The 22,928-nt window shown below is 38.8% G+C and overlaps 1 protein-coding gene across 1 annotated transcript; it reads right to left on the bottom strand.

Moving 5' to 3' along the window:
• Positions 1 to 22,165: 22,165 nt before the first annotated feature.
• Positions 22,166 to 22,702, bottom strand: LOC112638470. The gene has a single exon (XM_025410298.1). The coding sequence runs from the start codon at positions 22,700 to 22,702 to the stop codon at positions 22,166 to 22,168; it is 537 nt and encodes a 178-aa protein (XP_025266083.1).
• Positions 22,703 to 22,928: the final 226 nt, after the last annotated feature.

Raw genomic sequence — 22,928 nt, forward strand, 5'->3', positions numbered from 1 at the left:
CTCCCAATTAAAGCTGAAGAACGTACGCAAATCAAGCGTGCAGGAATTATAAATTGTATAAGATCTTTAACTGATGTAATTCAAGAATTAAGATTAACTTCTGTTAGTCTAGCACAAATGGATTATTATGATACGGTACCGTGGAATTTTCTATATAAAACTTTAAAAAGATTCTTAAATGATCAACCAATAACTTTAACAGTTTGTAATCTTGTGTAAATCTTTAATACGCTGCCCTGGATTGGATGAGAGGGAAAATTTAATATATGAAAAGCATGCGACTAAAATAGGAGGACACAAGGGTGTAAATAAAACATATAACCGAATTCGTCAAAATTTTTACTGGCCAACAATGAAACAGGACATTCAGAAATATATTCAAAACTGCAGAAACTGCCAGATTAAGAAACTAACTAGAGTAAAAACGAGACAACCAATGTTGATAACCGACACTCCGGGAGCAGCATTTGATAAAATTTCCATGGACATAGTAGGTCCTTTACCTACTACACGCAACCATTACTCGTATATACTAACAATGCAGGACCTTTTAATGAAATACTCGGTAGCCTCACCTTTAATAAGAGCAGATTCCCTTTCAATCGCCGAAGCATTTGTAAAGGATTTCATTTGCATTTATGGAGCTCCTCGAGCCTTACTGACTGATCAAGCTCCTACCTTTTTCACCTCCCTAATGAAAGCCGTTGCCTCTTATTTTAAAATTAAACAATGTCGCACTACAGCATATCCTCAATCTAACGGTTCAATCGAACGTTCCCATCGCGTGCTAACAGAATACCTAAAAATGTATACTAACCGCAATAATGAATGGGATGAACACTTAAGGACTGCTATGTTTGCTTATAATACTTCTGTGCATGAAGGTACTAATTACACACCATATGCTTTAGTCTTCGGTGATCTTCCTAGGGTACCTTCCTCTATTAATATTCTGGAAGAATATAAAGATTTAGCCTACCCAGACTACCTAACTAACCTGTTCAATACTTTAACTTCATCTTGGGAATTAGCTAAAGGAAATCTAACAAAATCAAAGAAGAAAAGTAAAAGACATTACGATAGAAAATTAAATACGAAAAGTTTTAAAGCAGGTGATCAAGTTTATTTGTTAAAAGAACCCATAAATTTTCTGATCAATATTCCGAACCATATGAAATTCTTGAAATGTTACCTATGAATAACGTAAAAATTAACTTTAAAGGGAAACCGCGTGTAGTACATATCAATAAATTGAAATTATCAAAAATCATACCCATAGATTCGGGATGAAGGAAAGCGATGTTAATTGAAATGTAACGCGGCCCGGATTCCTGGATCCAAGATTGAAGTAATCTATTGATACTTACATTATCGATATCTATCGATATCTATATCGATACCTTAATTAATCGTATATTATTCTACTCGCAGGCAATGATCTTCATTATATCGACTTCAACCTTGCTCTCCGGCACAAACGCCATTATTGCGTACGATTGCGGAGGAACCTACCTCAACGTAATGACAGTCTCTCTACTTAGACCAGGTGAATGCGATCTAACTATAGACACGCCAATAATTAACAACACATATATACAATTATTACAATTATCCAGTTACACTCATACCGAAGTTATACAATGCAAAGTGGAAATTATGCGAACCATTTACTATTGTGGTATGCACTCTCATGTCTCTATCGTACAAAATGGATAGTTACTTACATGAAACTTCGCGTAGTAAATTCAAATGCATAGAGAGGGATTACTTAAAATAGGAGATTCTAACATAATAGACGGATTAAAACCTAATAACACTTATTATCGTAGTATCACTATGGCAGGAAAAATAAATGTAGACGGAACATGTAAGGGTGTCCAATATTCAGATTATTACGGTACATGGGACGATGTAATTGTACAAACAACTGTAAAAATTTCCTTAAAAACGTCGTACATAACCTGTAAAATTAACCGCAGGAAAGGTGATGCTAAAATCCGGCACTGTTTGCGATTTAAGTGAGGAAACCTGTATAGACTCGGACGATGGATATACCTTTTGGCAAAGTGCCTGTAACTGCTTGTGGATTCGAGGCATACGACGTTTTATTTGAAGGAACCGCTACTAAATTCCAAGGTTCACTTGGAACACAACACACTACCATATTCACCGTAGAGACACAAGACACAACATTCTCTTTTCTGCTAGCACGCAAACACACTATTTGCGGATATACACTATTAGGAACTGAACATCCTAAATTATTTATCTTTGAAACTCAGAAAGGAAATACTTTTAAAATTCAATCGAAAACTACCGTACAAAATCTGGATATGTTTGCCTATGTGAATTCAAAATTTGTATATGTCGAAAGGCATATAAGAAATCAAATAACGACTCTCTACAGGATATCATTCTGCAGAGATGTGAATTGGAAAAACAAGTAATCCAAAATACATTATCACTGGCTGCTATATTACCTGATGAATTCGCATATAGGCTTATGAAAACTCCCGGCTATATGGCCGTGGCTGCTGGTGAAGCAATTCACGTGATCAAATGCATACCTGTCGAAGTCACTCTCCGCAAAACAAACACCTGCAATACAGAACTACCGATTACGCTTGGGAACGCCTCGTTACATGACACCAAAATCGCGAATAATCACGAAACACCACACTATCAGGGATTGTAAACAGTTACTTCCAATACTTTATAACATAGACGAAACATGGATACAATTCAATCCAATGCCCTCTATGATAATATCACCGCGCGAAATTAAGCCATTAACTAAACTCACTTGGTAATATTTATCACCAAAATCCCTGGTTTCTAGCGGTATTTACTCTCAAGGAGATTTAGATGAATTAAGAGATCATATCATGTTTCCCGCTGAAAAGAGTGCCATTTTATATACCATCGCTCGAGACTTTACATGACAATCAATTCCTTCAAATATAGTATCTCTAAAAAACTTATTAGACGAGAAATCCTTGGACAAAATTTACAATAATGCTCTATCAAAAATATAGAACGGCTTTACAATTTTCGGTACAGCAACAGCCGGAGTCCGTGGAATATTCATGATACTTAAACTGCTTAAAATCATATTTGATACCTTGATCCATGGATACGCATTACATACGGCATATGGATGTAGCATACACTTGTTAGGAGCGATTTGGAGTTCCTTCACACATCTATTATTATACCTTGCTAACAAAAATTCCAACCAACAATCACATAGCGAAACGGACCCCAAAGAGGATACTTCTAACACAACTACACTTAATCCACAACCAGACAACATACAAACACAGCCACCGCCCATGCAAGCCATACCGCCATACCTGTAGTTTATTCTTTTCGGGACTTAAGAACGAAATCAGATGGAAGAGAACAAATTCCTCAATAAAATTATATCGGTATTTGTTTCCTAAGGAGGGTGGCGTGACGTCCCGACCAATAATTTTCTTCTTTTTACAATATAAACAGATTCCTTCTTTACCCTGTTGGAATTTGCTCAATTCTATCTAATCACGAAAGAGCAAGATTGAAGAAGATATTATTTTTATTAGTATTAACGTTATAATTGCATTTATCTTTAATTAATCTTACTTATATTCTATATATATATATATATATATATATATATATATATATATATATATATAATTACTTAGTTACTTTTAATAACTATTTTAACCAAATTCATTAGAGTTATAGTATTAAAATTATGAAGATATAAAAGAATTATAAATTCGTCTACGAATAATGCATTGCACAAAGGAGAGATTTTAAAATGCCTTCGAGATTCAACTAGCGTTTATCTATCATGGAATGTAAATCATAATCACAGATAACGACCATTACTGGTAATCCATTTCTCATTATGACATCATTTGTAAATTTTTTGGTTAATTATTCCACTTAAGTAATATCAGGTCTAGGTAATAAGAACAAAAACATTCAAAATTGTACATAGCCAGCGTTGGAAGAAGAAAGTAAATCTGTAATAAATTGTAAGGTTCATCCATGTAATTTTCACACGGCGACTCGCTCTCGCTAATCAGCTAAACATAACATCTGCATACCAAGAATGGCAGATCGATATTCTAATGGACAAAGGAGATGATGAAATTCGCCTTATCTAAGTCCCCACTGACTCGTACCAAGGAGGACCAGCGCCTACCGGTCATGGTCACGGAGGACCAGTCGATTTTTCTCCGGCCTACAGTTAGGACGAACTCTGATTTTCGCTGATTGTTCACTGCATTATTCTCTGACTTGATTGTATCTACCTATACACTTATATTTTATACAATATACGTAGAGTTAATTGGAAAGTTCTACGAGATTTTATTGAGAACCACTCTCTACCGCCGAGTTTTAAAATCTGTCATCCCTTGGAAATTTCACCCTACTGGATCTTTGAATTCCGAGCGCTACTTCCGACAGATTTAGAAGAAAGGAAGAATCTCAATTTTTCTCCCAGTAAGAAAAAAGTAGTTAAAATTTTGGTGAGTTAAAATTTATTTTTATTTTATCCCTTTCTTTAATTATATTATAATAGAAATTAATGTTATCAATTTAATTTCTACCGAATTATTAATTATTAATGTCTTTGTCATTATTATCTTACTTGGTATAATTATTCTGTACAGTTCATTATTACCATAGTTATAATTATTATTTTGATTTATAGTTATTACGTTGATTTATAATCGTTGATTATTTAATTATTTAAGATCAATTATTAATACGTATAATGAAAGAATTAGTAATCTGTGTATTGATCTTGGTTATTTTAATTTTACTCATTCTAGTAGCATTACTTCATGATCAATTGCGTTCTCTTAAATAATTTAATCATCTAGTTATATTATATTATCTTATTTTATCTTTTTATCCTATTTACTCTCATTTAGAATACAATTTGATAATAGATCACAATCTCCCTCATCCCCAGTAAACCCGGTGAATGCAGGGTGACTGAAAAACACGGGAGGCATTTGAATAAAATAATTATGTTAACCATCTCGGTATTGTAGTTCTCTATTACTTTGTAACCGGGACGTAACATATGCATGCCTCTTTATATTAGATAAGATTGTCGGTAACATAACTATAAGTGTTGGTAATGTACCGATACTTTTAGTTATGTTAAAATGAGGGCGCCTACCCGTCGGAGTTCGGCTGCAATTCCGGCATCCTCTTAAGGGGATGCTGACCGTCCTTTTTTATCGATCAAAACGATTACTTTTTTCTGCACCGAAATTTTTTTATAGATCGTACGGAATAATAAATCCTTTTCTATGATTAAAGTACACATAGTAATATACACCGGAGCTATTGACTTTTTGTTAAAAATATAAGAAAATTAAGAAATTATAGATTTTTTATTGACTTCTGACGTCAGATCGTAACAATACTCTCTTAATATAAAAGTTTCACAGTTTGTGCGTGCAAAATAGAATCAGTCCGGGCTTGTAATTATATGAAGGAATATAGATGAACTTCTCCAAATAAGTTTAATAGTCGAATAAAAGAAAATTTCGGTGCAGAAAATTTTTGTGCATATGTGTTGTGTGAGATCGAGGTAAAAGAGTAAAACAGACTCGTAGATTAGTTGCCCGATGTCGCGATAGGAGACACTACAATCTATTTGTGTGACAAGGAGAGACTATATCATACCATCCTTCCCTTCCATTTCGCGTGTAATAGAATACGTCAGTATACATATACGCGCACACTAAGGCATCACACTCCTGTGTTTATTTTCTCGTATTATATGTCATAGGTACCGCTGTCGCGCGGCGTTGTAACAATCGTACGTGTAACAAGCCTCGCGAAAACAACGTTACAACGTGGAAAATATTCTGTGTGAGTTATACATATACACAATATATATATATATATATATATATATATATATATATATATATATATATATATAGGGTGTCCCTGAGCATGTGCTCACTCATTTGTAAAAAGGTAGAGCGCAGTAAATTAAATAAAGAAATCCTATTATATGTAAAGATTTTTGTAATAACAATCGAATATTAATTATTGAAATCGGACGAATGAGAGAAGCGCTCGAGCGCTCGAGCTATAGCACGGCCCACCGTGTCAGATATTGCCTGCGCGGCGGGAGGAGGGACAGCGCGCCAAACAATGCCAGAAATGAGACGCGAGATGCGAATCTTGACGCGATGCAGTGAAACGTGAAAATGGCGATAGCGGTAACCACGGGTAGCGGCGCGTTGTCCCTCCTTCCGCCGCGTGTCGGCAGGCAATGTCTGACACGGTGGGCCGTGCTATAGCTCGAGCGTTCGAGCGCTTCTCTCATTCGTCCGATTTCAATAATTAATATTTCGATTGTTATTACAAAAATCGTTACATATAATAGGATTTCTTTATTTAATTTACTGCGCTCTACCTTTTTACAAATGAGTATACACATGCTCAGGGACACCCTGTATATACATATACAGTACAGTACAGATTATATATTTTACCAGATGCGGTTTGCATTTACGCTCTAGTTATTAATTAAAAAATACTTATTAAAAAATATTTATCCCAGAGGCAATTTATTTGTGCGCTGGTTTAAAAAAATCCAGAGGCGATTTAATTCGTGTGCTGGTTATTTTTAAAAATATTTCATACCAAATGCAGTTTGCATGTGCGCACTGGTTAGTAAAATATTTATTTCAGAGGCAATCTATTCGTGAGCTGATTATTTAAAAAAATCCAGAGGCGATCTAATTCGTGTGCTGATTGGGGCCCATTTTCTATATATGAAATATTTTTAAAAATATTTTATATTAATGTAAATATATTTTACATTATATATTTTATATACTATATTTTATACTATATATTATTACCATATACAGGGTGACCCATTTTAACTTAGGCAGCCAAATAACTCGAAAAATAAGCACACTACGAAAAAATGTTTCAGACAAAAGTTGTATGGTTTCTAGGGGGACATAAGATGGTGCCATTGGTTTGACCTTGAAGAGTCACATGAAGGTTACGTGAAGGTCATTTTAAATTTCTTAAATGGAACACCCTATATATTTTTGTATATTCTTGTAGCTTATCTTGAGAGCTTTCCAAAACACTATAAATAAACATTTTTTCATCAAGTACTTTTCGAGTTATAAGGCTCAAAATCATTTCTTAATTTTACATAAACCGTAAAATATCTAGTAAAATATTCATTTTTCGATTATCTTACCTTAATGCTTTTATGTACAAAATAATGAGAGGAATCAATTGGGGTAAAGAAAACACATAATTGTTTGAAAGAAAAAATATGTAATTTGCAATTAACAATTCCATATCTTTTTTTAAAAGCAACTGTATGTTTTCTTTACACCAATTGATTCCTCTCATTATTTTGTACATAAAAGCATTAAGGTAAGATAATCGAAAAATGAATATTTTATGGTTTATGTAAAATTAAAAAATGATTTCGAGCCTCATAACTCTAAAAATACTTGAGGAAAAAATGTTTATTTATAGTGTTTTGGAAAGCTCTCAAGATAAGCTATAAGAATATATAAAAATATATAGGATGTTCCATTTAAGAAATTTAAAATGACCTTCACGTAACCTTCATGTGACTCTTCAAGGTCAAACCAATGGCACCATCTTATGTCCCCCTAAAAACCATACAACTTTTGTCTGAAACATTTTTTCGTAGTGTGCTTATTTTTCGAGTTATTTGGCTGCCTAAGTTAAAATGGGTCACCCTGTATATAATATATTACTATAATATACATATATATATAATAGATATAATATATTATCATAAATATATTATATATTGTGACGTGACGCTTTTTGAGCTCCGTCACGGTTTCCCTGCCGAGGAAAACAGCGTGCGCGGGGTCGTCTCTCACGCCTGAGAGGAGACTACCGTTAGTTATTATTCATTTGTTTAGCCCTATTTTTTAGCGAACTTTAAGATCCGCGATTCGAATACGGCTACCGTGCGTGCGTGCAAGATCGACAAGTTGTAAAGCAAGCTACCGCTAGATATCGAGGATACCGAAGATACCGAGGATACCGAGGATACCGAGGATACCACAGGAATAAGGTCACGTAGTAAGATCCCGCGCCACCGCGCTTTATAATGTAATAGGAGATTGAATCTGCATTATTTCAGATTGTAAAAGAAACGGCAACCAATTCCGACGACGGTGATGAAGGCAACTGTCCAGGCAGCTGACTGGGAAAAACGGGAATCTCGGAAGGAGACGCGGAGACGGCCTGGCCAGCCGGCCGCGTCCCCGAGGATCGACATCACGAATTACCGTCGGTCACAAGTACTGGGCCCCTGCGTAAGGGCAACGCCGTACAACAGCAGCAACGTTCGAGGGGGCGGAGAATCAACCCCGTTTCCCCGAAATCGACAAGATGCGCGGAGGATCGGCGCGGGATTCGAGGGCCTTACGAGCACAGACGAAGATTGTCACTGTGTGGTGAGCTAGTGACGAGTGCACAGCAACCAATTATTCGGAAGAGACGACCCTGAGGGAGCCGCCGCCAACACGAATTGTAAGCCGTCGCACAGGTAGCCGACTAGAAAAATTACTCCGGGATCAGCTGGTGTCATCGTATCGAGATACCGTCACCGGGCGGCTATCGTACTGTAGAGAAAAATTACCGAGAAGTTGAAAACTTGTACTGTAATTATCGGACGCCAGCTGTCACCGGGGTCGCGGAATTGTCCCTCTCAGGGGTGTTCGTACCGACAGTCCGTGGTCTTATGTATCGTTTCCGTACCGTTTAGAATTGTATTGTTTCTGCTAACATTTTTCTTGTATCGATATTCCGCGCGTGACGCGGCGATTTTTGAGCGAGTATATCGCATACCGGAAGACGGGATTTGAGCGAGTAATTTCTTCGCGAGCGTGTGTTACCGAAATTAAAAGAACGGCTCTGCAAGAATATTGCTTCACGCGAAATCTCCGCCGAAAAGTATTTACCGCATCACTTGTTCGAAATTGCCGTTACGCGAACGTCGTGCTATTGTTAACGAAACGAAAGGTCGTGCTGCGACCGTTACAACGGGTAAACAATTTCCGTCTATCTCCTTGAAACTACCGTTAAAGAAAGCTTATGTTTTTTTATCAAGACTTTGTCGAAAGTCACCGTTAATTGCCGTAAGAAAAGGTTCGATTCGAGTTATATCGAACTTTATTAAAATCCGTATATCGTCTATTTCGAGTTAAAACTCCGTTTATTTCGTCGTTATCTATTGTTCTTTACCGTAAATTGTCGTTGAGCGTAGAAGTTACCGTCACCATTGTGTGAAAATTCAGATTCGATTTATATCGATATTGAGCACGAGGCTCGCGCCTCCCGGAGTGTCCGTAAACCATCCGCGTATAATCGTCGGTTCGTAAAATCCCCGTACACTCTGGTTACCGTTAATTACGAGGATTACCGCCAATAAACTAATTGAGAATTATACCGAAATTTGTTAGCGAGACGAACGTCTCGGCGTACGAGCCGAAACAGACGTAATTCGTTCTCGAGTTTGGTAGAGATTTCGCCGCTAAGGTTCACGGCCTTCGATTACCGTCATTACTGAAAAGCGAAAACTATTTTAATATCGTTTCTTTTTCGTTCTTTTCTTTTATTGCCGACTCAGAGTCAATATTTCAAGTAGCCTCTCTGAGAGTATTGTATCTGACCTTCGCATCAGCCGTTATAACGTGTCCTTTGTTTCCGCGATTTATACGATAACCGTTATAGTTCGAAATTTATCTGCTGTACTTTATTATTTTATCTCGTGCCTTACGTTCTGGGATATCTACCGGTATATTTGCCGACTTTCCCGCTATTATATTAAATTTTATCGCTATTATATTCAAGTTACCGTTATTATATTAAATTTATCCCTATTATATTAAATCTTATCGCTATTATATTCAATTTACCGTTATTATATTAAATTTATCGCTATTATATCCAACTTATCTGTATTATATTAAATTTATCTGTCTTATAGCCAAATCGATTATACTGTTCATTGTGTGTATTCTAACATTACAATATATGTAATTAATTGTGAACAAAATAACTGAGTCGTCATTTCTCTCTCCCCACGATAATCTAGCGCTCTCTCTCCCTTACGATAAATACTTCGCAAAGAACTCTGCCCCTCTGCCATAAACTGAGCTTGCCGTTACCGTTTCGATATCGTGGCGCGGGAATACCGCGCCTGGCGCCCATATTCTATCTCCCTTTTGTTGGAGAGTCTGTTACCGTACTTTACCGCCCTTTTAAGATACCGTACCGCCATTTTGAGATCCCGATACCGCCAATTACCGACACCGCCAAAATTTGCACGCCACCTCCTCGGGAGCGGCGTTCCCGAGGCGGGCGACGGCGTCGCAATATATATATATTATATATATATATATATATATATATATATATATATATATTCTAAATACTCTGTGTACATTGATTTCGTATTAGATCTTCTCTTACTTTTGTCTCTCTAATACTTTTATTTTTTTACAATACGATATTATATATAATCTGTTCTTTATTGCTGAACTGGTTGCACTAGTGTGCATTATTTCAGAGTTTATCTTTCTCCTATCATTATGGAGGGAAAAAGATAAACTCTGAACTAGTACACACTACTGCAGCCAGTTCAGCAATAAAGAACAGACTGTATAATTATAAGCAATACGAAATTTATTTTGCAATAATACATGTGATATGTAAAATATAAGCTACGTATATTTTAATAAGTACATGTGATATCTAATTATAATACATGTTATATGTAACATAAGAGAATTACGTTTATTTTAATAAATACACTCGGCGTCAGGTAAGCCTTAACACATGAATTTATGCACATATCGGCACATTTATATATTTTGCATATACATATATAAAAATTGCATGTGTGTTGATATATACATAAATTCGTGTGTTAAAGCATACCTGACGCCGATTATACATGTGATATGTAATGATTATATGTAACATAAGCTACGTTTATATGTTTAAAAAAGATTACTTTCTAATACTTTTATTTTTTTACAATACGACATTATACAGTATGTTTGATAAGAGCGTGTACGGCAAAACTTTTTCCTCGAAACCGTTAGAGGGGGGATATGAACGCGAGCCAATAGCGGGGCTCTTCTCCCAAGATGCTTTGTCTAGAAAGCCTTAGTTATCGTTTGACTTTCGTTACAAAAGAGGGTATTTCAACATGAGTGCCGCGTACGTATCACGTTACGAAGCTGTGTTTCTATGTTCGCATCCGAAAGGACCAAAAATGTCGCGCGAAGCGGCTGCTAAATATATGAAGAAGTCTAAGGCGTTTGTGAGTAAGTGGGTAAAACGTTATTCCGAGGTCAAAAACATTGATGATCTGCCAGATCGTGGCTCTGTGCAGAAAACGACGAAAAAGGAGGACAAAATGATTTTACGGATGTTTGAGAAGAATCCTTGTTTATCATTGCGTGGCGGGCAAGCGGTTTTACTTAAAAAGGGTCTAAATATATCATGTCATACTATAAGAAGACGTTTACTGGCTCATAAAATGAAATTTCGAAGCACGATAACGAAATCGTTGCTGTCTGAAAAACATGTCGAAAAAAGACTTGCTTGGGCAAAAGAAAATTTGGACCGCTATTGGGGCAACGTAATTTTTTCAGATGAAGCTTCGTTTTGGGCAAAGTCTTCTATCAGACGTGTCTGGTCTACCCAGACCAATAGACTCATCGACCGTTAAACATCCGGTAAAGGTGCACGTCTGGGGCTGTTTCTCAAAACAGGGATTTGGCACTTTACACATCTTTACACAAAATTTGGATGCTGCTAAAATGGTCCAAATATATGAGAGAGCTTTATTACCATCTGCCCAAAGGTGATTTATGAGGAAAAATAAAAATTGGCTACTGCAAGAGGACAATGATCCGAAACATCGGAGTAGACTTTGTACTGCGTGGAAACAAGAAAATGACGTTGACGTACTGGATTGACCTTCACAGTCGCCAGATGCAAATCCAATTGAAAATGTTTGGGCGCTTATAAAGTTTAAGCTCCGAGGAAAGAAAATATGGACCGTCAAGCAGTTAATTCGACAGATTCGATTTATATGGAGATCTTTGTCTAAAGATTATGCTGTAAAATTAGTAGAAAGTATGCCTCGGAGATGCCAGTCAATTGTTGATAATGGAGGCGACTGGACAACTTATTAATAATAAAGCATCGCAGTCTATATCATGCATAATGTGTACAAATTTTTTCAATTTATGTATTATCCTAAGTTTTTGAGTTTTGCCGTACACGCTCTTATCAAACATACTGTATATAATCTGTTCTTTATTACTGAACTGGTTGCACTAGTGTGCATTAGTTCAGAGTTTATCATTCTCCTATCAATATGGAGGGAAAAAGATAAACTCTAAACTAGTACACACTAGTGCAGTCAGTTCAGCAATAAAGAACAGACCGTATAATTATAAGCAATACTAAATTTATTTTGCGATAATACATGTGATATATAAAATATAAGCTACGTTTATTTTAATCAAAGATACACATCGAGTCATAGCGCACACTCGATGCGTATCTTTGAACATATATATGCTTATATGCTGTTCCTGCAATGATTTATTTGCAGAAACAACAGCTGTTAATTGTTTCCGCTAATTGGTTTTGCATGTCTATTAATTGTTTTTGTATCTGCCAATTCCGTTCTTATCATTCTGTACGTATTCCCTACTGACATACAATATTTTATGCTGTAAAATATATTAGATATTGGGTATGGATGAGGTATAAAAAACCTAGTAATCCAAAAATATGAATTCTAGGAAGAGAATATCTCATTCCATTTTGAAAAAGTTTCAATGAAAAATACGATTGTGAACATAGTTTTGAACTTGATGTTGATTTTTGTGTTCATTTGGAGGTCGACTTTTATTTTGCGAATAAACTTCTATATCCAACTGCAAAAGTGAAAACATCAGAAAATTTCACATTCAAATCCGCTTTCACGTCAAAATAACCGCTATGGTTAAAAAGGTGTCAAATTAAAACAATTTGACTTCTGTTGACCCCTGGAGGACATTTTGACTTTATCAAATGAATACATATCTGGATGTCAAATTTTACGTGCTGTCCATTCATACAGTCCAGAATACGGATTTTTTTGTAGTAAAGAACAGTTGTCCTTGAAATGACCTTGAAAATAACATTTGGAGTCAAGGTTAAAACCAACGACATCATCGTATTCCTTGAAAACTATTGAAGAATGGTGAGGGGCGTTTTTTTCGTAAAGTGCGTTTTTTCGGATATTTTTGGGATTTGTATGATTTTTCCCGCCATATTGGTTTTTGTTGGTTCGCGGATACCTTACTTTTATACAAATTTATCCCTACAGCTTAGAAGACGCATCGACTCTTACATTAGTTTGAATTGAAATGGTTTTATTGACTATAAACCAATATTTCGTGTTTCGTATCTTTGTACCATTGCGTATTGATACCAATTTGAAGTCCGCCATCTTGGTTTTTCCGAAAAGGCCACAGCTCAATAAAAACTACATACGTGTAACTTCAAAATGATCCGCGGAAAAATTTTCTAAGTTACTTCAATTTTTGGACAGAGGGGGTGGCCTTTTTGACAAAGAATGTCCCATATATATACTATATACAGGGTCTACCAAAAGTGTGGAAACCCCTAAATATCTCGGAAAATATACGTTTTACAGAAAAGTGTTTCCAACAAAAGTTGTAGGGTTTAAGAAGATCTATATACTGATTCTATCAGTTTGACCTTGGATGGCGTCGTCAAGGTTAGGTCAAGGTCACATTGACTTTTTTAAATGACACCCCCTACATTTGATTGCATATTCTTATAGCTTAATTCAAGAGCTTTCCAAAACACTATAATAATGTTCATTTTTATTAAGTACTTTGCGAGTTATGAGGGTTGAATGATAGAGTAGCGCCGGTATTAACATTATCCAAGGTGTACTACATGGAGGTTACTCGCTCGGATTTGCATCTGTTGTGTGTGTGATCCAGCTAACTAAGGCAAGATCGATTCCTCAACATATCCTCATATTTCGCTGAAGTCAAATTGCCAAAAAATTGCTCCATAAAACGTGTATGAAACGTCTCGTTAGTTCCTTCATTTACCGCTATGTGACGCACTACATGCAGTCTAACTCGCATTTAAAATTCAACTAAGAATGTATAAAGCTATCAAAGAACGAGCACCTTCTAACTTCAGCTTTGAGCAAGCAGAAATTAATTGTTATCGTCCAAATACAACGTACGATTAATTAAAATTAAACGTTTTAAAAATGGCTGGCGACTTGTCGGAACGTGAAAGAATCACTATCCTCATGATGCGTGGATGGGGTGATAACGAAAGATCGTTCTCTGATGTCGTTCGATTATTTAATGACACGTATCCGAACCGTCGAATTAATAAGTCCACTGTGTTAAAAACAATAGAACGTTTTAGACAAACTGGTAGCGTAAGAAATCGCTCTAAGTCAGGAAGACCATTGTCTGCAACCAACGAAGAAAAACAACTTGATGTTCTGCAGACATTTATTGAAGATCCCAATTCTAGTGTTCAGAGAGTCGCTCAAACTCACGATATTGCTCCCATGTCGGTTTGGAGAATTTTAAAGAAGAACAAGTTCCATCCATATAAATTGCAATACGTTCAAGAATTGCAAAACGGAGATGAGGAGCGTCGTATACATTTCTGTGAAAGAATGATGGCACTAATAGATGTCCGGCCCATCTTCCCTTATCAAATTGTTTTCACAGACGAGGCAACTTTTACCTTAACGGGAGAAGTTAATAATCAAAATTTTCGTTTCTGGTCAGATGAGAATCCGAATTGGGTGCGGGAAACTCACACACAACATCCACAAAAAATAAATGTATGGTGCGGAATAATAGATGGCTATTTAATAGGGCCGTTTTTTTTTGAAGAATATTTGAACGCTCAAAGGTATGAGAGATTACTTGTTGATCAAATAATTCCAGCCATACAGAATACTTTTCCAAATAATTTCCAAGAAATATGGTTTCAGCATGATGGAGCTCCTGCTCATTTTGGTGCAGGACCACGTCGTATTTTAAATGAGACTTTTCCGCTACGGTGGATAGGAAGAAGGAACGGAAATGAGGGAGGAGAGGATTGGCCACCTCGGTCACCAGATCTAACTCCTCTTGATTATTATCTATGGGGATATCTGAAGAGTAAGGTTTACAGAACAAAACCTAAAACCATTCACGAATTGATACAGCGAATAAGGGATGAAATGGCTTTGATACCTTTTGAAACGAATCGTAAAGTCATTTCTACATTCTACCAAAGATTAGCATATTGTCAGGAAGTAAATGGCAGCCACTTTCAGCATTTACTTTAACACATTGAAACACATTTGCAATCGTTTGGTGCAACCTAACCTGATCTCTGTATACACGCACCGCACGCACGCACACGCACACATTTCGAACAATTATTATGATAAATGAGCATCCACAAATTTATTTACTGTTTACTATGTCGATTGCTTTCCAGGTCTTTAAATGCTCGATTGTAATTTGGTTGGGTCTTTGCTTTTGCTGACTGGATCCACGACCGATCTTGCCTTAGTTAGCTGGATCACACACACAACAGATGCAAATCCGAGCGAGTAACCTCCATGTAGTACACCTTGGATAATGTTAATACCGGCGCTACTCTATCATTCAACCCTCATAACTCGCAAAGTACTTAATAAAAATGAACATTATTATAGTGTTTTGGAAAGCTCTTGAATTAAGCTATAAGAATATGCAATCAAATGTAGGGGGTGTCATTTAAAAAAGTCAATGTGACCTTGACCTGACCTTGACGACGCCATCCAAGGTCAAACTGATAGAATCAGTATATAGATCTTCTTAAACCCTACAACTTTTGTTGGAAACACTTTTCTGTAAAACGTATATTTTCCGAGATATTTAGGGGTTTCCACACTTTTGGTAGACCCTGTATATATATATATATATATATATATTGTATATATATACACGGTGGGCCATTTTAATCGATGCACTCGAATATCTCGAAAACAGCACTCTTCAGAAAGAAATGTTTCAAACAAAAATTGTAGGGTGTGAAGGGGGACATAAGATGGTAGCATTGGTTTGTCCTTGGAAAGTCATTTGAAGGTCACATAAAAGTCACCTTCAATTTCTTAAATTGAACCCACTATTTTTCATTACATATTCTTGTAGCTTATCTCGAGAGCTTTCCAAAACACTACAGACAAATGTTTTTTCATTAAGTACTTTTTGAGTTATAAGGCTTCAAAGTTTGCAGTACTTCGATATAAAATGCAAAATATCTCGTAAAATATTTAGTTTTCGGTAGTCTTACCCTAATACTTTTATGCACAGGATAATGAGACAAAACTATTGGTACAAAGAAAACGTATGATTGTTTATGATAAAAAATGTGTAATTTGCAATGCACTTTTTGTTATAAACAATCATGCGTTTTCTTTGCACCAATAGTTTTGTCTCATTATCCTGTGCATAAAAGTATTAGGGTAAGACTACCGAAAACTAAATATTTTACGAGATATTTTGCATTTTATATCGAAGTACTGCAAACTTTGAAGCCTTATAACTCAAAAAGTACTTAATGAAAAAACATTTGTCTGTAGTGTATTGGAAAGCTCTCGAGATAAGCTACAAGAATATGTAATGAAAAATAGTGGGTTCAATTTAAGAAATTGAAGGTGACTTTTATGTGACCTTCAAATGACTTTCCAAGGTCAAACCAATGCTACCATCTTATGTCCCCCTTCACACCCTACAATTTTTGTTTGAAACATTTCTTTCTGAAGAGTGCTGTTTTCGAGATATTCGAGTGCATCGATTAAAATGGCCCACCGTGTATATACATATATATATATATATATATATATATATATATACAGGGTGTCCCTGAGCATGTGCTCACTCATTTGTAAAAAGGTAGAGCGCAGTAAATTAAATAAAGAAATCCTATTATATGTAACGATTTTTGTAATAACAATCGAAATATTAATTATTGAAATCGGACGAATGAGAGAAGCGCTCGAGCGCTCGAGCTATAGCACGGCCCACCGTGTCAGACATTGCCTGCCGGCACGCGGCGGGAGGAGGGACTGCGCGCCAAACAATGCCATAAATGAGACGCGAGATGCGAGTCTTGACGCGATGCAATGAAACGTGAGAATGGCGATAGCGGTAACCACGGCGCGCTGTCCCTCCTCCCGCTGCGTGCCGGCAGGCAATGTCTGACACGGTGGGCCGTGCTATAGCTCGAGCGCTCGAGCGCTTCTCTCATTTGTCCGATTTCAATAATTAATATTTCGATTGTTATTACAAAATCGTTACATATAACAGAATTTCTTTATTTAATTTATTGCGCTCTACCTTTTTACAAATGAGTGAGCACATGCTCAGGGACACCCTGTATATATTGTGTATATGTATAACTCACACAGAATATTTTCCACGTTGTAACGTTGTTTTCGCGAGGCTTGTAACACGTACGATTGTTACGACGCCGCGCGACAGCGGTACCTATGACATATAATACGAGAAAATAAACACAGGAGTGTGATGCCTTAGTGTGCGCGTATATGTATACTGACGTATTCTATTACACGCGAAATGGAAGAGAAGGATGGTATGATATAGTCTCTCCTTGTCACACAAATAGATTGTAGTGTCTCCTATTGCGACATCGGGCAACTAATCTATGAGTCTGTTTTACTCTTTTACCTCGATCTCAACACATATGCACAAAAATTTTCTGCACCGAAATTTTTTTTATTCGACTATTAAACTTATTTGGAGAAGTTCATCTATATTCCTTCATATATTTACAAGCCCGGACTGATTCTATTTTGCACGCACAAACTGTGAAACATTTATATTAAGAGAGTATTGTTACGATCTGACGTCAGAAGTCAATAAAAAATCTATAATTTTTTAATTTTCTTTCATTTTTAACAAAAAGTCAATAGCTCCGGTGTATATTACTATGTATACTTTAATCATAGAAAAGGATTTATTATTCCGTACGATCTATAAAAAAATTTCGGTGCAGAAAAAAGTAATCGTTTTGATCGATAAAAAAGGACGGTCAGCATCCCCTTAAGAGGATCCCCTTGCCGGAATCGCAGCCGAACTCCGATGGGTAGGCGCCTTCATTTTAACATAACTAAAAGTGTCGGTACATTACCAACACTTATAGTTATGTTACCGACAATCTTATCTAATATAGAGAGACATGCATATTTTGGAAAGAGCAATATGAAAACTTTTCTATTGTGTTAATTGTATTTATTGAAACAAAAAATATGTTGCAAAATATGTTGTTTTCACTACTCTATCGTCTCGCACAAGCAATTTAGAGCATAGATCTGTCTTTACTGCTTACATATTTAAACATAATTCTAATATCATTTCTCTCGTTTAGCTATGTCTCTTTATATATATAATAAAAATATATTGTGAAAATATTTATAAATGTTATGTACTTATAAATTTTACGAATACGATATTATATCAAACAATTTGCATAAACATTTTATATTGTTAGCTTTTGATTATATTGATTTAACAAATGTCGTGCATAAATTGTAATTTGTAGAAAGTTATATGCAAATATCCTTTTCATTGTATATATAAAGTGTTGCAAAGTACTATACATATATAAGTGCTTGTGAGGAGCGCAGTAAATTGAAGAAAAAAGTCCCATAGCATTTAACGATTTTCGCAATAATAGAAATTATAAAATAAATAAATTAAATGATAACATTAAATAATATCAAACGAATATGTATCTACGTGTGTGTTTGTGTGTGTGAGAGAGAGAGAGAGAGAGAGAGAGAAACGCTTGGCCGTTCGAGCTATTGCATGATCCAGCGTGTTAGACATGTCTTCGGCACATGGCAAAGAGAAGAACAGCGAGACATGCCGTTGTCATTCGTTACAACGTTATCGCTGCGCCGCGCTGTCCCTCCCCTTGCCGCGCGCCGACAAAATGTCTAACACACTGAATCATGCAATAGCTCGAACAGCCGAGCGTTTCTCTCTCTCTCTCTTTCTTTCTCTCTCCCCCTCTCTCTCACATACACACAAACACACACATAGATGCACATTCGATCGATTTTATTTGATATTATTATATATATGGTAGGAGAAATTCTATAAAAAACCATGTGTTTGCCATGTGTTGTTTGGCGATCTATAGGCTCGGTGGAAGGCTACGAAACATGCAAGGGTTGTAAATTCTGCCAAAGTGAAAGTGGATGTCGGATGCATGCAGGGATTAGAAAGCTGACAGCATATGTGAAGATGAAGGAAAATTTAGTATAATATATGAGGGAGAATATATGTACACGTGTGATACAGACGGAGTAGGAGACAATTGTCCCTACAGTACCCCCCTGCTAGTGTTTAACGATAGGAATTCATGCAAATCCTCCTTGTAGCCGGTCCGGGAAGCGGACACGTCTACCTGATTTGGTTACGTGTTTAGTCGAGTTTCCTAGTGCTGGTTTCTGCTGTGTATGTCTTTGTGTATCTGGTAGGTCTGTGATCACAGTGTCCTTTCCGGAGGGACCTGGAGCGTCCTCTACGTTGCTGCCATCCTGAGAGACGACTGGATCGTCGGCCATGATGTACGCTGGTTTAAGGCGGTCGATGGAAACGGTAACGTCGCGGCCGTTTATGCGAACCACGAACGTCTTCTCTGCCCGTTTGATTACTTTGTATGGGCCGTCATACGGTTGTTGCAGAGGCTGTTTGAGACCATCATGGCGTATAAAGACTTCCTCCGAGGTAGCAAGGTCTTTAAAAACGAATGTCTTTCCCGTACCGTGGCGAGATACCTTCGTCGGTCTCAATTCCCTCAGATGTTGGCGTAGCTCCTTGACGAAATCTGACACGTTGTCCGCTGCGTTGTTGCGATATAGAGATCCTAAGAACTCGCCGGGAAGACGCAGCGACTGCCCGTAGACCATATCGGCCGCCGTGGCTTGCAGGTCCTCTTTCCAAGCTGAGCGGATTCCCAGCAAGACGGTGGAAAGGCTCTGTGTCCAACGGCACTGTTGTTGGCACATGATTGCTGCTTTCAGTTGACGGTGCAGCCGTTCAACCATGCCGTTGGCTGAAGGGTGATAAGCGGTTGTTCTCAAGTGAGTCGTACCTAACAAGTGATTTAATTGCTTGAAAAGATACGACTCAAATTGTCTACCCTGGTCTGTGGTTATTCTCAATGGCGTGCCAAATCGAGATATCCATCCGTCGTAGAGAGCACGTGCGACTGTTGAAGCTTCTTGGTCGTGCAGGGGGACAGCTTCTGGCCAGCGAGTGTATCGATCTACCATAGTCAGGCAGTATCGATGTCCTTCTGACAATGGCATGATTATGATATCGATGTGAATATGCTCAAACCTGGCAGAAGGTGGCGTGAATGTGCCGACAGGTGAGGAGACATGGCGAGAGATCTTGGCACGTTGGCATTGGATGCAGCTGCGGGCCCATTGTCTGCAATCAGATTTAATCGACGGCCAAACGTAACGTTGGGTTACGAGCTTAACCGTCGCGTTGATTCCCGGGTGGGACAGCTGGTGCAATGAGTCGAATGCAATTTTCCTGAGCCCTTGGGTAACGAAGGGCCTCGCTATTTGCGTTGAGACGTCGCAAAATACCGCAACGTTGGTGCCAGGAATGCGTACTTCTTTTATTAATAGTGTGGAATCTTCCTCCAAGTATCGCTGGAGCTCTTCATCCTCTTGTTGGACTGCTGCCAAGGCTTCAAAATCGAGCGTATGCTGAATTTCCTCCACGCGCGACAGAGCGTCCGCTACCACGTTGTCCTCCCCGGACACATGGCGGATATCGGTGGTGAACTGTCCGATGAAGTCCAGGTGTCTGAACTGCCGAGGTGAGCATTGGGCCGTCTTCTTGAGGAACGCATAGACGAGAGGTTTGTGGTCCGTGTAGACTGTGAATGATCGTCCCTCCACGGTGTACCTGAAGTGCTTAATTGCTAGGTAAATCGCAAGTAACTCCCGATCGTAGGCTCCGTACTTTGCTTCCGCAGGACTTAGCTTCTTGGAAAAGAACTCAAGGGGTTGCCAGGCACCTCCGATCCGTTGTTGGAGGGCTGCTCCGACTGCGTAGTCTGACGCGTCGCTGAAGATTGCGAGCGGTGCGTTGGGCTCAGGATGAGCCAGCAAGGTTGCTTGGGCTAAGCATTCCTTGCTTGCTTCAAATGCCTCTATGGTTGTTGATGTCCAGTTGACTGGCGATTTCCCTTTAACATTACCTAGCAGTAGGTTGTTAAGCGGTGTTTGAGTCTCTGCGGCCTTGGGCAAGAATCTTCTATAAAAATTCAACATGCCCAAGAATTGACGCAACTTCTTCACAGTGTCAGGTCGTGGATAGGCCCGTATAGCGTCGACCTTTTCCGGTAACGGGCGCGTTCCTGTGCCGGAAACGAGGTAGCCAAGAAATTTAACTTCGGGCTGTCCAAATACGCACTTAGCTGGGTTGATGATGATACCATACTTCTTCAGCCGCTCAAGCAGTATTCTCAGGTGTTCTACATGTTCTGCTTCCGACGTTGATGCGATGAGGATATCGTCAATGTACGCGTAGCAGAATTCCAACCTTTGCAGCACCTCGTCGATAAAGCGCTGGAAGGTCTGCGCGGCATTACGCAGCCCGAAAGTCATGTACTCGAACTCGAAAAGTCCGAAGGGCGTCGTGATGGCCGTCTTTGGAATGTCCTCCTCCGCGACAGGAATCTGATTGAAGGCTCGTACCAGATCGACAGTGGAAAAGACGTTTTTCCCACGGAGTGACTGGGAGAAATCCTGGATGTGTCTCACGGGATATCGATCCGGATAGGTTCTCGCATTAAGGGCGCGGTAATCTCCGCAAGGCCGCCAGTCGTCGCTCTTCTTCGGCACCATGTGCAAAGGCGATGCCCAGGAGCTCTGCGACGGGCGAGCGATTCCCAGGCGCAGCATGGCCTCGAACTCCTTCGCCGCCTCCAACTTCTCCGTTGAAAGGCGACGTGGCCTCTATGCGACGGGTGGCCCTGGGGTGGTGGTGATGTGATGCCTCGTCGAGTGACTTACGGCCTTAGAGGCTCCATCCGGTCGTGTCACCTCCGGGAATTGGTGGAGGAGCTCATGATACCGCGATGAGCCTGAAATGGTCTTAACGCTCGGAATGTCACACTCAATCACCCTTCCATGAGAGGTGAGTTGAGTGGTTGCGTCAAATAGCCGCTGGTTCCTCATGTCCACCAGGAGTCTGTTGTGTACGAGGAAGTCTGCGCCGATGATCGGCTTGGACACCGCGGCAACGACAAACCTCCAGGTGAATTGCCGTCGCAGTCCAAAGTCCAGTGTGAGCGCTATCGTTCCGTATGTGGCGATGGTTGTTTCGTTCGCCGCGGAGAGCTCGTAGTTTGATTTCGCACGGGGTCCCGGCAGATGCGAGCGTGGGAATACACACACGTCGGCCCCCGTATCAATTAAGAACTGTGTCTTCGTGGACCGGTCACTGACGAAGAGGCGGCGCGATATCGCGGAGCTGATGTCGTCGGCCGCCATTAGCGACTGCCCTGTTCGTTTCCCGATGATTTATCGTCGTATTTACACGGCTTGGTGCAATTTCTTGCCAGCGCCCCGTATTGCCAGTGGTACCAGCAAATATCGCTAGCTGCACTAGGAAGCCGGCTCCGCGATCGCGCACGCGACCGGGAGCGTGAGCGTGGCGGGGAACGTGAGCGTGATCCTCCGCAGGCTTCGCAGGATCCGCCAATAGGTTGACGCGCTC

Source organism: Camponotus floridanus, unplaced genomic scaffold, assembly GCF_003227725.1.
Source record: "Camponotus floridanus strain SB8 unplaced genomic scaffold, Cflo_v7.5 scaffold304, whole genome shotgun sequence".
NCBI classification, from domain to species: domain Eukaryota; kingdom Metazoa; phylum Arthropoda; class Insecta; order Hymenoptera; family Formicidae; genus Camponotus; species Camponotus floridanus.